General features: G+C 42.4%; 1 protein-coding gene across 1 annotated transcript in view; it reads right to left on the reverse strand.

Annotated features, from left to right (window-relative positions):
• Window positions 1–266: 266 nt before the first annotated feature.
• The window catches only part of LOC130920065 (melatonin receptor type 1A-A), an 89281-nt gene continuing 73920 nt past the window's right edge, over window positions 267–15627 (reverse strand). Inside the window, exon 2 of the mRNA XM_057842917.1 lies at window positions 267–4554. Coding sequence (XP_057698900.1) covers window positions 3674–4554 — 881 coding nt within the window. The 3' untranslated portion in view covers window positions 267–3673. The remainder of the gene's footprint in view (window positions 4555–15627) is intronic.

Here is a 15627-nt window from a genome sequence, read left to right on the forward strand (position 1 = left end):
ATAGTGAACAAATGTTTGTTCTCCATGACCTCTGACCTTTGACCCTTCTCATCAATAGGATTTAAAATAACAAGTTATTATCACGTTAATTTCTTTTCAGACCTCACGTCCCCAAAATTTGATTTGTAAATTGAAATGAGGGGGGCAGGCGAGTTTCTTAAAGAGACAGAGTTCTTTTTCCAGCCGTGATGCAAACATAAATTCATATTAAGTCGTGTATGAAATGGCGTTCTTAAAACAAATCAAGGTAAAAATCTTGAATGTGTTGTAGAATAAAACCATATGCCTTAAAAATAGGCCACCCCCCACCCCCAAAAGTTTTTACACTCGTTCATCTTTCAAACCATCGCAGGGGTGTTTGAGCCTATCGCATGGGCTTTTAAACATTGTGCATGAAATTGTTCCACATTCCGGAACGTTGGCGTGAAACGATCTAGGAACGAAGCCATAAAACCATGTGAAGTGTATATCGTTTTTATTTTGCATATTATGAACAATTCCTGATATCCATGCATACAGTCTAATGAGAGCACAGGATGGCCTGCTTACTAAAATATATAGTCCACATCATGAAGGGGAGTAGAAGAAGAATAAGACAGCACTTGGTTAAGTGTCACACTGCCACAAATGAGCTTATTATTCAATCTTTTGTCTTGGCTTGGCTGGAACCTGATATACTGTATATATATCTATATATTTGTATTACTAATATATCTACATTGAAAATAAATAGGATGATATCATTAGCATTAAAAAAAAAAAAAAAGTTGGACATATGTTGACTGGACTATAGCTACAAAGCAAAAAGTGCCTGATAAGATGATCACAACCAGATTTGTTGTACGTTGATGGTGGACCTTCAGAAGTTGTCCGCGATGACTAGCGATTGTTGGCAAATGACTGGAACCTACTAGTGGACCACTTGGACTTGACAGCGGACCATTTGAAGTGGCGACAACACCGGGAGTTTGTGCAGACTACTAGCAGTTGATTATGGGAGCTTCTACAAAACCAGGAGAATTCCATAAGTCCACTAGGAGTCACGAGTGACCACTGGAATTGATGAGCAGTTGTTTCTAGAACCCCATGTGTTGCTTACAGACTAGGAGCTGATAAACTGAACATTTGGAGTTGTGAGTGATCGTCAAGTGATTGTGATCTTCAGTAGTCAATCATGGACCACTAGGATCCTCTAGCGGACTACTAGAACATCTTTAAGCAGTTGCTTCTAGGACCCGAGGTGTTTACAGACTAGTAGCCGATCGATCAGAACTACTAGCGACCGTTAGGTGTTTCGGGTGATCATCTAGCAACTGCTTCTAGAACTGAAGGTGTCGCTTACAGACTGGAAGCTGATCAATGAGAAATTCTAGCGACCATGAGTGTTCATGGACTTTCAGGTGTCACTCAGGGACCGCTAGGAGCCACTAGAGGACTACCAGCAGCTGCTTCTAGTCCACTTGGACTTGATAGTGGACCATTTGAAGTGGTGACAACACCGGGAGTTGGTGCAGACTACTAGCAGTTGATTATGGGAGCTTTTACAAAAACAGCAGAGTTCTAGAAGTCCACTAGTAGTCACGAGTGACCACTGGAACTGATGAACAGTTGTTTCTATAACCCCAGGTGTTGGTTGCAGACTAGCGGCTGACCAACCGAACACTAGGAGTTGTGAGTGATCATCGAGTGATGGCGGACCTTCAGGAGTCAGTCATGGACCACTAGGAGCTGTCAGAAGACTACCAGAATTTTCAAGCCGAATACTAGCAGTTGTTTCTAGAACTGAAGGTGTCACTTACAGACTGGAAGCTGATCAATGAGAAATTCTAGCGAGCATGACTGATCCTGGACCATCAGGTGTCACTCATGGACCACTAAGAGCCACCAGAGGACTACCAGCAGCTACTTCTAGAACCCCAGGTGTTGATTACAGACTAGGAGCTGATCAACCGAACACTTGGAGTTGAGAGTGATCATCGAGTGATTGTGGACCTTCATGAGTCACTCATGGACCACTAGGATCCCCTAGCGGACTACTAGAACAACTTTTAGCAGTTGCTTGTAGGCCCCGGGGACAGACTAGAAGCTGATCAATCAGAGCGACTAGCAACCATCAAGGGTTTTGAGTAATCAGGGACCTTCAGGTGTCACTCACGGACCATTAGGAGCTGTCAGAAGACTACCAGTACCTACAAGCTACAGTATTTCTTGAACCGAAGGTGTCACTTACAGAACGGAAGCTAATCAATGAGAAATTCTAGCAACCATTAGTGATCATGGTCCTTAAGTTGTCACTCATGGGTCACTAGGAGCCGCCAGAGGACTACCAGAACCTACAAGCCAAATTCTAGCAGTTGTTTCTAGAACCGAAGGTGTCGCTAACAGATCGGCAGCTGATCAATGAAGAAATTCTAGCGACACTCAGTGACCATGAACCTTTAAGTGTCACTCATGGGTTACTCGGAGCCTCTAGTGGACTTCCATAAGCTGCTTCAAGAATCTCAGGTGTTGCTCACAGACTAGAAGCTGATCAATCAAAACAACTATCAACCGTTAGGTGTTTTGAGTGATCATCTAGCAGCTGCTTCTAGAACCCCTGGTGTTGCACACAGACTAGGGGATTTATCAACCGAACACTAGGAGTTGTGAGTGATCATCAAGTGATGGTGGACCTTCAGGAGTCAGTCATGAACCACTAGGATCCTTTAGTGGACAACTAGAACTTGTGAGCCCACTTTTCGCAGTTGGTTAAAGAACCCAAGGTGTTGCTTACAAAGGATGAGCTGGTCAATCGAAATTTTTAGTGACCATCAGGTGTTTCCAGTGATCAGGGACCTTCAGGTGTCACTCACGGAACACTAGGAGCTGACAGAGGACTACCAGAACTTTCAAGCTGAATTCTAGCAGTTGTTTCTAGGACCAAAGGTGTGTCTTACAGACCGGAAGCTGATCAATGAGAAATTCTAGTCACCATTTGTGATCATGGACTTTCAGGAATCACTCGTGGACCACTAGGAGTCGCCAGAGGACTACCAGAACCTACGAGCTAAATTCTAGCGGTTGCTTCAAAACCCAAAGTTTCGCTTACGGATCGGAAACTGATCAATGAAAATTCTAGTGGCCATTAGTGAGCTTTAAGGGTTACTCATGGGTCACTAGGAGCCTCTAGTGGACTTTGAGCAGCTGCTTCTATAACCCCAGGTGTTGCTTACAGACTCGAAGCTGATCAATTAAAACTTCTAGTAACCAAAAGGCATTTTTAGTGATCAGGGACCTTTAGGTGTCACTCGTGGACCACTAGGAGCTTTTAGTGGACTACTAAAACTTATGGGCTTGCTTTTAGACTCCAAGGTGCTCCTTACAGACGAGAAAGCTGATCAATCGGAAGTTGTAGTGACCATTAGGCCTTGTTACTAACCAGGAACCTTCACTCATGGACAACTAGGAGCCTCGAGAGGACTACCAGAACTTACTAGCAGTTGCCGGAGTTTCTATCGGAGGTTTGGGTCTGTCAGTCATTCATGCAGCAGCAAAGCAAAGCGTCTGATAATAACAATAAGATAATACATATGTACCCCTGTTGTACTGATTGTGGAGGTCAGATTAGCACCGTGTCGCAGTCATTTGAGGCTTCTCCATGATATCATATTTGGTTAATTTTTTTCTCTGGTTGTCAGACCGAGTCCACTTTGACGCGGTTATTATTCGTGGTGAGCGGCGAGGGCTTGCTCTTGAGCCTCTCGCCGCCAGGGCCACCCTGGTCGTTGGAGCTGTCCTGGAAGAATAGTCTGGCGGTGCAGAGCGACACCACAATGCGCTTGTACTCGCGTCGGAAGTTCTGGTTGAGCACGCCGTAGACGATGGCGTTAAGGCAGCTGTTGAAGTAGGCCATGAAGTAGCTGGCCACGAACAGCCACTCAGGCACCAGCGGCAGCGCCACTTCCGGCCGGATGGCCACCGCCAAGCCGATGAGGTTGAGGGGCGCCCAGCAGACGGCGAAGAGCACGAAGACCACGAACATGGTGACGAAGTTGCGCACGTCGTGGGGCGTCAGCTTGGGCCGGTTGTCGGGCTTGACCCGCCGGCGCACCTGGATGACCAGGATCCAGATGCGCAGGTAGCAGTAGGTGACGATCATGATGGGCAAGATGAAGTGGAAGAAGACCACGGCGATGGTGTAGGCCGAGCTGGCCGACTGCTCGAAGGTGCAGGAGTAGACCCGGGGGTCGTAGCGCAAGGAGCCCACGAAGAGGTTGGGCACGATGGCCACCACGGTCAGAGCCCAGATCAGGAGAACGTAGCACAGGGAGTTCTTGTCGCTGTAGAGCTTGTCGTACTTGAGGCTGTGGCAGATGTAGCAGTAGCGGTTGAGGGCGATGCCGGTGATGTTGAAGATGGAGCCGATGACGCTGACGCCTGTCAGGAAGCCGCTGATTTGGCAGTGGGCATAGCCCAGGTTCCAGCCGTTGTGGAAGATGGACGCCAGCACCAAGGGGTACGGGTAGATGGCCACCACCAGGTCGGCGACTGCCAGGCTCACCACGAAGATGTTGCCTGGGAAAAGCCAAAATTCAGGTCAGCGAGACACGCCATTGTCTTGCCGTGAATGGCAGTAGACATCATCCAATTATAGTCTGCCGACCCCCAAACCCAACACACCCACTTCAAATGAATGTCTAGAGTAGTCAATGGCAGACACTGAGAAAATAGACTGTAAAAAAATTGCCATGTGCCATTTTTTGCCATTTGGGAAAATGGATGTTGCCATTACAGGAGTTCCAAAAAATCAATTATTACATGCACCGCGATTCGACATGTGAGGATTCGATTACGATTCATAAAGGAACGAAAGACAACGATGATTTTCACTCATAACTTTATGGCAGCCGCTCGTTGCCGAACGAAATTCAAGACACGTCTGCCGCCCGGACACTGTTAACGGACAAACGCACAACGTTATGATGGATGCTCCCTGTTACTGGGCGAGAGATTTACTCCTTTTTAAAAGACTGGAAAATAAATTTGTGTATGACACAGGCAGGCACAGAATGGTGCGCAAGTTACTTTTTAGAGCAAGAGGGAAAGAGAGATAGCTCGTTGCTCCTTGTCTTTGCTACTGTTCAGCAGTAGTTTTAAGGCATTTCAATTGAAAAATGTTCTGCGTGTGTTGCTAAGACCTGTGTGCGTCTATAAGAGGTGAGTACACGAACCCTCTTGTACTGTTTAGCCTTTATTGTTGTTGTTTTTGAGCTGTTAACAGTTAGCGAATTAGCTAATTAGCTTAGCGCTCAGCGCTAACGCGTATTTCATATGCAGAAACTGTAAAACCATGATTAAGTACAGCAGTAACACTACAAACATGCGAAATAGTACAGAAATCTGTTGTTGCGCGAGAGAGGGGGAGAGAAGTGCGCGCGCTGTAATGAGTGTGTGCATGGCGGTGTCAAGAGCAGTTGTGATTTCCACCTGTAACACTGTGAAAACAAAGTATATTGGTTAAAAGAAGTCTTTTTTTCTAAAGACACTTTGTTTGTGTCCAGAAAATGTGGAATTCATTCCACCAGTGTAAATGTTATTGTATTGTTGAGAGAAATAAGTACTCCCTTTAAAGTGGTTAATGTTTTTGCACTTTCTTGTAAAAAATAAAAAAAATAAACAAGCAGCTTAAGGGCAGCTTTTTGTTGTGCGGGCATGTTTCTATATTTCCTGTTGAATCATAAGGATATTTTAAATAACGGACATAAATTTGTTTGGCTACTTTATTAAACAGTACTGTACGATGCATCGTGATCATTGTCAATACCGCGATCATCGTTCAAAAATCGAATCGGAGCACCCTGAATCGTAAGATGGCACACCCCTAGTTGCCATGTGGGGAAATTGATTTGCTATGTGGCATTTTTCTTTTTTTGGTATGTGAATAGCCGTCAATGGCATAGCCTGACTTGGTTGCCAGTTGAATGTCAGTGCGCTCTAATGTAAAGTGTATGGTCAAAAATAAAAGTTAAACATGTTTTTCTGACAATTAAAATGAATGGAAAATTTGAACGTGCCTAGCAGTCAATGGCATAGCCTGACTTTGGTGTCCGTTGAATGTCAATGCACTGTAATGGTAAGTGGATGGCCAAAAATCACAGCCACACGTTTTTCTGCTATCTAAAACGAATGGGAAATTTGGACGTGCGTGGCCGTCAATGGCATGAACTTGCATAGCCTGCATAACTGTCATACACCCCCCTCCCAAAAAAATGCCATATACCCCCCCAAAAATGACAAAGTCCACTTTGCCACATACCCAAAAAATGCCACGTCAAAATCCATTTTGCCACATGGCAAAAAAAATGCCACATGGCAAAATCCACTTTGCCACATGGCAAAAAATGCCACATGGCAAAGAAAAAATGCCCAATGGCAAAATCCATTTTGCCACATGGCAAAAAAAATGCCACATGGCAAAAAAAATGCCACATAGCAAAATCAATCTTGCCACATGGCAAAAAAAGCCACATGGCAAAATCAAATTTGCCACATTGCAAAGAAAAAATGCCACATGGCAAAATCCATTTTGCCACATGGCAAAATCCACTTTGCCACATACCAAAACAAATGCCACATGGCAAAAAAAAAAGCCACATAGCTAAATCAATTTTGCCACATGGCAAAGAAAAAATGCCACTTGGCAAAATCCATTTTGCCACATGGCCAAAAAAAAAAAATGCCACATGCCAAAATTAATTTTGCCACATGGCAAAAAAAGCCACATGGCAAAATCCACTTTGCCAGACACCAAAACAAATGCCACATGTCAAAATCCTTTTTGCCACATGGCAAAAAAAATGCCACATGGTAAAATCCATTTTGCCACATAGCAAAAAAAATGCCACATAGCGAAATTAATTTTGCCACACGGCAAAATCCACTTTGCCAGATACCAAAACAAATGCCACATGTCAAAATCCATTTTGCCAAATGGCAAAAAAAAAACTTTGCCAGATACCAAAACAAATGCCACATGTCAAAATCCATTTTGCCAAATGGCAAAAAAAAAAGCCACATGGCAAAAAATGCAACATGGCAAAATCAATTTTGCCACATGGCAAAAAAATGCCATAATTTATTTTTTGCCATGTGGCAAAAAAAATAAATGCCACATGGAAAAATCAATTTTGCCACATGGCAAAAAAAAAAATGCCACATGACAAAATCCATTTTGCCACATGACAAAAAAATGCCACAAGGCAAAATCCATTTTGCCACATGGCAAATACCACTTTGGTTATCGCTGTCTCTCTCATTTTTAGTGCCCCAAACATGTAGTTTAATCCTTTTTGAGGGCTGAATTTTGACAAAATCCATTTCATGAACGGCATAAACCTTGAACAAAGACGAGTTTGACGTAGTTGGTCCGTTAGCACGTAAAACATGAAAATGTTTGCTTTTTTGGAGCTCACTCGAGCGGAATGTGAAACAACTGTGGGCAGCGATGCGGTGGCCTTTCATAACTCTTCTCTCCCTGGGATTTATTGAGTCACACAAAGGCTGCTGTCACTTCTCGGGCATTCCCGCCAGATGAGCCGACGGTCTCCAACATGGCCGGTATTATCAGCTTACTGTACTCCCATTCTTCTCTGTTTTGTGTTTTTATTTCAAACGTAAGGATACACGGCATGTAGGGCTACTTGTCACTGTTGTCCATTGTGGTCCAAGGACACAGTGGCTATTGTTGGAACGTGAGAGCTATTTACTTGATGAGCGTGCGGTGTTTTATTTACCTTGGTCAGCTGCTCTGCGGCCCCGGTCTCATTACGACCTCCCCCAAGGAGACGCGCTCCGGCCCGCGGCCTAATTGGACATTAGCGAACGACCGACTCCGCGCCAGCCAAAACACGCTCGGATTTCGGCGGCGAGAGTGGACGCTTGCCGTGTTGATAATGCGGACGAGACGGTCACTTCGGTGCCCGTTGAGTGGCACTTTGCCAAATTTGAACTTTTTGGCTGAACCTCCAATGCATTTGAACTGGCAGGGATCGTTCGCCCTTTTGTCGCGGTCAATGACAGATCATTAGGGCTGCCAACACCAATCCACTAAGAGACAACCAATCGATGATCAAATTAATCAACAGTTTGATCATTCCTGGCCTAAAAATGGTCTTGTCTCATAGATGTCCACTGTTTGAATTGGGAATGTTAGCGAAGGAACAAACATTTATTCGTTGCCACCCTCCCACTTCAAATGGATCAGCCCACGTCTGCAACACCAAATTCCGCAATCAGCTCTACAGGACAGTCCAGAACAAATGGCGGGACGTCCTGTACTACCACTACACCCGATAACAAAAAGAACTCTAAGTTTGATAGCTCAGCACCTCTCAGACAGTGAGGCACGCCGAACCTCCCACCTCCGTTGCCTCATTAAACATGACCCAGTGATGGGGGAAAATTTTATGTGATGCCTTAACATTAGCATATTATGCCTTTGTGATGTATGATTGCCTCTGTGACCTAGATTGTAACAACTTCTCCATGTTTCCACTTCGACGCCTGTTATTGTTTTTCACCTTGGGTTCCATAGTTAGGAGGGAATCTCACGAGATAACCTGTTTTACACCATAGTATTGTTTTTTACGCGCTTGGGTTCCATAGTTAGGAGGGAATCTCAAGAGATAACTTGTTTTGCACCCATAATATTTACCGCGGGGACAGAACATCTGTTACCAGGACGGCACAACTTGTTGACCATGTGAGAAGCCCTTTTTCAAGGAGCTGAACCAAAAGTAGCTTTAATATTTGTCATTTGGGCAAGGCACGCGCCGCGTCGCCTGGGGGCGCGTTCTTACAAGAACAGGACATTTCCGGGCGACCCGTGAAGTCCGCTGGAGGATCACGTACGGATCGCTCGGCTTTGTTCCTTCGCCGCTTTACCGGAGCGTTGGCTCCCCGCTCATTTGTCACGGTAAGCGATTTTCATTGCTAAGGAACATCTTGTTGTGCTGTGATGGTAGCGCGGGGATTCTGGGATTGACAACCTAGATCTAGCGTCATCGTTACCACTTGTTATGCTGGTTTTGATGTTTGTTTGCTTGCTCTTGTGGGATTGTAATCAATAAATCTCATTTATTCTGCATGTTCTAATCAACAAACATCGTATATTTCGCAAAAGTGTGCCTGTTGCTGACTCACTGCGAACCCGGAAATTTCGGAAAACTCCCAGCAACGGTGACACATGAACTTGACCGCCCAAATCTGCAACAGAAGAAGACCCAAACACACCCCTCTTCCTGCCCACGGCCCGCCCCGTGAGAGCCTTCAAAAAGACTGAATGTTTAACTAATTGTTTTTCTCGGGAATCTTTCGTTTACTTGTGACATGGCGACCCTGGAAGCAGTCTGCCTCCTCGCTTGGGTCTGTTGCTGTTTTCCCTTTGCCGTTTGATCATTGTCAACTTGTGTTTCGAAGCCTTTTTCCAGCTTTCAAAATGGAGTCAATACAAGGGGTTAAGACTAAGGTGTACGTGCGGAGTTTGGCCTTTTGGCCGGGTTGTTGGCTTTCGCCGGCCCGTTTCATTGGAGCGGCACCAGCCCGGCTCTAGCAATTTGGCTGGTGTGATTCCGGCAATCTGGCTATGAGGTCAGATTCCTTCAATGCCAATGCACTGACATTAAAATGCAGTCATAACTACAGAGGTATGAAAAAGTTTGCCTGGTACACCAGACTCAACGCTGTTCCAGCTATTGAGTCTGGCCACCATTCCCACGGATACAATTTCCAGGGCGGAGCAAGTCACAGCAAACAGACAGTGGAGTGGACCAATCAGCGACGGGCAGACGTGACGTTATTAATTGACGACGGAAGCACGAGGGACTTGCGCGCGGAAGTAAACATACGAAGAGAGCGGAGTTTATTCAACATGGCTAGCGCGAGACAGACTATTGTCAATGACTCGTGTCGATGTGTTTTTGGTCATTTAAAACAGAATTTACCGCGGATTGGAACAGGTTCTCGGTTATCCCGTTGACCATCTGTGTTGTGGAGACGACTTTCGACGCGCAAGAGTGACGTTGCTCGTTAAGAACACGTCACGCAAATAAACGAATCTGATTTGTCGATTGATTTTGTACCTGCTCGAAAAGGCCGTTAATGGGATGGTTCCCAGACTATTTCTCTCAGTGTTTGAAAAATACAGGGAGAATAGTTTGGCAGAGCCAGGCAATGAAAAAGTATCTGAAGATTTTGGAATTTCTCACATTTCTGCATAAAATCACCATCAAACATAATCTGATCTTTGTCAAAATCACACAGATGAAAAAAAACTGCTTTAACTAAAACCACAAAATATTAAATGTCATGGTTCACGTAATTATTTTTCCCCCTTCTGTCATTGTTTGCATATTATCCTTAGTAAAATATGGAAACCTATTGGGTGGGTTTATTTAAAGCAGACACTGTTTGTTCATCTGTGTGATTTAGACAAAGATCAGATCACTTTTGATGTTGATTTTATGCAGAAACATGAGAAATTCCAAAAGTTTCAGATACTTTTTCATACCACTGTATCTTATTTCTCAACCAAGATTACTTTATAAATGTCAAAGCATCTGCTATTTACTAAGTGGCTGCCATTGCCAACATTTATTACTGGCACACTCCCGCTTTAAATGTATTGGAGGTTTAATAGTAATACTCATTTTAGTTGACAGCAGATGTATGAAAAGAGCTTTGATCGCCCCTAACAACATGGCCACACTGAGGCCATGTGTCCCATCAAAGTCAATGCACTGACATTAAAACATAGTCATAACTATCTTATTTCTCAACCAAGATTATTTTATCAGTGTCAAATCATCTGCTATTTACTCAGTGGTTGCCAGTGACGGCAATAGATGTCAAATCCATTTGAAGTAGGGAGGGTTGGCAGCGAATGAACTAGAGCTGTCCCGACTAGTCGACAGAGTCGACGTCATCGATGACGTAAATCCGCCGACGAGCACAACATCCCGTCGACGGTTAATGAAGGGTTAAAAAAAATATATGCGTGGAAAGTTCAGAATGTCGAATGCTCTGTATGCAAGCGGGGAAAGCGGCACAAAGCCAAAAAAAAGCGCACCAGAGTGTCCAGAACATTGACTTATTTCACAGAAACAACGGAGGGTACACTCTTCTGTCCTGTCTCTTCAATGCCAAGCTTGGCTGCACGTCGGCCGTGAATAAACACCTCAAACGCCGTCACCCAGTTTGTAAAATTTTTTTTCATTTTTTGTACACCAGAGGGTGCTGTCGCCTTACTGAATAATAATGTTTCATTGACAATGGGCCTATAAGTGCTATTAGTATTGTCCGTAATGCTAACTGAAAGGTTTATTTCATGTTATGGTTTATTTTATGGTATAGAAAATTATATAAGGTTAAAAGGTCATAAATATATACAGTATATACAGTGATTGCACTCAAGGGAGAGATTGTCAATGATAAGGTAATAAATTAAGGTAAAGGCAATTCATTAATATATAAATAAGGTTTAAAAGGAAAAAGGTGAAAAGTTTTCGTTAATTTCTAATTGTGTTGTTTTATTTGTGTGCACCGTAGCTCTTACAGTGTGATTACATCAAGGATGGAATAAAAGTTGTAAACCATCAGTTTAAGAGACTTTCTTTTCAATCGGGATGCTACACTAGTTAATTCTATCAGCATTTGAACTCATTGTTTATTTGTGATTTATTATTGTTATTTACGTGTTTATTTGTAGTTTAATAAATCATTTAAGTGTTACAATATGTTTTATGTGAATTGATAAGCGTCAACAAAAATTTCATTTCTAAATTAGTAAACAAACAAACAAAAAAAAAATTTTTTTTTAATTATTAGATTAGTCGACTAATCGTAATAATAGTCGGCTGACTAGTCGGGAGAAAATTAGTCGTTTGGGACAGCCCTAGAATGAACAAACGCTTATTTGTTGCCACCCTCCTGCTTCAAACGGATTGGAAGTCTACTAGTGACAGCGGATGTATGAAAAGACCTTTTATCGCCCCTACCAACATGGCCTCAGGACGGCCATGTTGGTAGGGGCAAGGTGTCACATTCACGCTTTAAATGGATTGGACGTCTAATCGTGATAAACTCATTTTAGTTGACAGTGGATGGATGAAAAGAGCTTTCATCGCCCCTACCAACATGGCCACCCTGAGGCCATGTTAGTGGGGGCCACGTTCCCATCAATGTCAATGCATTGACATTACCAATCTTATTTCCCAACCAAGATTATTTCATCAAAGTCAAAGCACATGCTATCTACTCTGTGGCTGCCGTTGACGGCAATAGATGTCCAATTCATTTGAAGTGGGAGGGTTAGCAGCGAACGAACAAACGTTTATTCGTTGCCACCCTCCAGCTTCAAACGGATTGGACGTCTCCTCGGGAAATACTCATTTCAATTGACGGCAGAAGGGCGAAAAGAGCTTTCATCACCCCTACCAACATGGCCGCCCTGAGGCCATGTTGGTAGGGGCCACGTTCCCAAGAATGTCAATCCATTGACATTACCCATCTTATTTCTCAACCGATTTTCAAAAGAATGTCAAAATGTCTGCCATTGACGGCAATAAATGTCCAATCCATTTGAAGTAGGGAGGGTTGGCAGAAAATGAACAAACGTTTATTCGTTGCCACCCTTCTGCTTCAAACGGATTGGACGTTTACTAGTGATAAACTCATTTTTCATCATCCCAACTAACATGGCCTCAGGGTGGCCATGTTGATAGGGGCAAGGTGTCCCACCAAAGTCAATGCACTGACATTAAAACGCAGAAACGTATTTATCTTATCTCTCAACCAAGATTATTTTATCAATGTCAGCGGATGTATGAAAAGAGCTTTCTTCGCCCCTACCAACATGGCCGCCATGAGGCCATGTTGGTAGGGGCCACGTTCCCATCAATGTCAATGCATTGACATTACCCATCTTATATCTCAACCAAGATTATTTCATCCAAGTAAAAGCACATGCTACCAACATGGCCTCAGGGCGGCCATGTTGGTAGGGGCAAGGAGTAACATCAGTCATTGCACTGACATTAAAACGCAGAAACTTATTTATTTCTCAACCAAGATTATTTCATCAATGTCAGCGGACGTATGAAAAGAGCTTTTATCGCCCCTACCTACATGGCCGCCATGAGGCCATGTTGGTAGGGGCCACCTTCCCATCGATGTCAATGCATTGACATTACCTATTTTATTTCTCAACCAAAATTATTTCATCCAAGTCAAAGCACGTGCTACCAACATGGCCTCAGGACCGCCATGTTGGTAGGGGCAAGGCGTCTCATCAAAGTCAATGCACTGACCTTAAAATGCAGTCATAACTATCTTACGGTATTTGATCAACGTCAAAAGCATCTGCAGTGGCTGCCGTTGACGGAAATAGACGTCCAATTCATTTGAAGTAGGAAGGATGGCAGTGACAAAGTCATTGAAATTCACAGCAGAATTGAAGGACTTGGAGAGAGTTAACATACTGTACCGTCGGCGCAAGGCAAGAGGAAGTTTATTAGAGCGGCGGAAATACAGTACGTTCCTGTGCGCTTACTATTGGATTTGAGGGATATTGTCTTTTGGTGAATGAAGCAGACTTTCATCTCCTCGCCTTCCCTTATCAAATCTATTTCCAGAAGCCGCACGCGCACACGTTAATAATGAAACATAAAAAAATTGGCCATGGCAGCCTCTATTGACGCAGGAGAGAAGGACAAATAAACAAATACAGTGTAGTACTATTCAGCTTTTCATCAAAAATGAGTGGTTGAATTGTATTATTGCACGAAAGATGACATTTTCAATTCCAGTTCTTAATCCATCAAGGATTATTATTATTATTATTATAGAGCATTATTATTATTATAGAGCATTACTATTATAGCAGGTGTCAAACTGGCGGCGCGGGGGCCAGATCCAACCCTATGCATCATGTTGCGTGACCCGCTACAGGAAACTACAGTCATCTTTTTTTGGGGGGCATAAAAATCTAATGTACAGTATGTAAAAATGATGTCGTTACAAATCATAGACTATTTTGATTTGTTTCTCTGTTTTTAATAAAATTAAAATGAAGAGATTTTTTTTAACCCGTCTGTGTTATTTGGCCATATTCTGTTGTTTTTTCTGTGTTTCATTAAAGAAAAAGCATTGGAAAAAATTACACTAGGGAGCTAATATTTCCCCAGGATAGTAAAAATATGTAATGGCACCATGCTGCAATTTCTAACTTATTGCAAACAGGCTGGGGAGATTCGCCCTAAATTCTTGTAATAATGCCATGCTCAGGCTCATTGACTCCCATTAAAATTCATAATTTTTGATATGCTGTAAACCTGATGTGTTATAATGCATTTTCCGTGATTACTGATGCAATGGCTTCTTTGGCGAGTCAAAAACATGGAAATAGAGGAATTTGTGTGTTGAGAAGCTTAACACCCAAAAGTCACCAGGGGGTGCCAAAGGCCAATACATGAATTTGCTTGCAAAGAAAGCTTGTTGTTATGACCTATGGACGTATTTGGGCCTCTAACAGTGTCATATGAAATATTCAAATTAGACTTTTATTTGATATATATATATATATATATAAAGCATAGTTATTTTGCTATAAGAATACTACTGCTATTAATGTCCATAGGGGGCATTAAAAAATAAAATAAAACCTATATAAGTGTACTGTAGATAGGTCTGATGCTAATGAACATTTTTGAGTGGTTGAAAGTGAAAAAATATTCATAAATGACTTAGTTATCAGACTTCAAAGGAAAAGCCATACTTTGGACAAAATCACAAGAATTTTGTCAAAATAAAATATACCCATAAACCAAATTACGAATACATAAAAAAATAACATTAGCGCAAACAGAAACTTAGCTTATGTTGGTCTTAACATAGAGGAGCTGTTTTCAGCCATGTGAAATGAGGCAGACTAGAAGGCAGTGTATCCACTCAAATTAATAAAACTAATTGCAAACACTTTCAAAATAAACCATGACATCGCCACAATAATTAAACAAATACTCGAAGCAGCAAAATTTAATTTGAATCTTTTTTTTCTAATCGAATACTCAAGTTAATCGATTAATCGTTGCAGCACTAGTCAATAGCATATTTAACATATATAAGTTTCTGCCCAAAATAGCATTTTTTTTTTTTTTTATTTAGCGCAAGTTTTCAACAGCTAATATATCACTCAATTTCACACGTCAGAAACTTAATACTTGAGGAGAGCATGCAGAATCATCTTAATTGTACTCAACAAAAGCGAAATTTGCATTTTTCTATGTACAATCACAATTTATTAAGTGTAAATTCCGCTATTTCGTAGCGATACAAAATCCAACACGGCAACCGTCACAAAACAAAGAGCTTTTTAAGTTGACAATTCTTGTGAATAAATGCTTAAATCGCAGAATTTCTATAGGAAAAAAAAAGAGGCAGTTATAGTTCATTTTATGTAAATATTTCAAGCCAAAGTTACGGTATTGTGTAATCCAACATGGCGGCTGTCACAAAACAAAGAGCTTTTCAAGTTGACAATTCTTGTAAATAAATGCTTAAATCGTGGAATTTCTATAGATGCGAACGTAAAAC

Source organism: Corythoichthys intestinalis, chromosome 8 (genome assembly GCF_030265065.1).
Source record: "Corythoichthys intestinalis isolate RoL2023-P3 chromosome 8, ASM3026506v1, whole genome shotgun sequence".
Classification (NCBI taxonomy): domain Eukaryota; kingdom Metazoa; phylum Chordata; class Actinopteri; order Syngnathiformes; family Syngnathidae; genus Corythoichthys; species Corythoichthys intestinalis.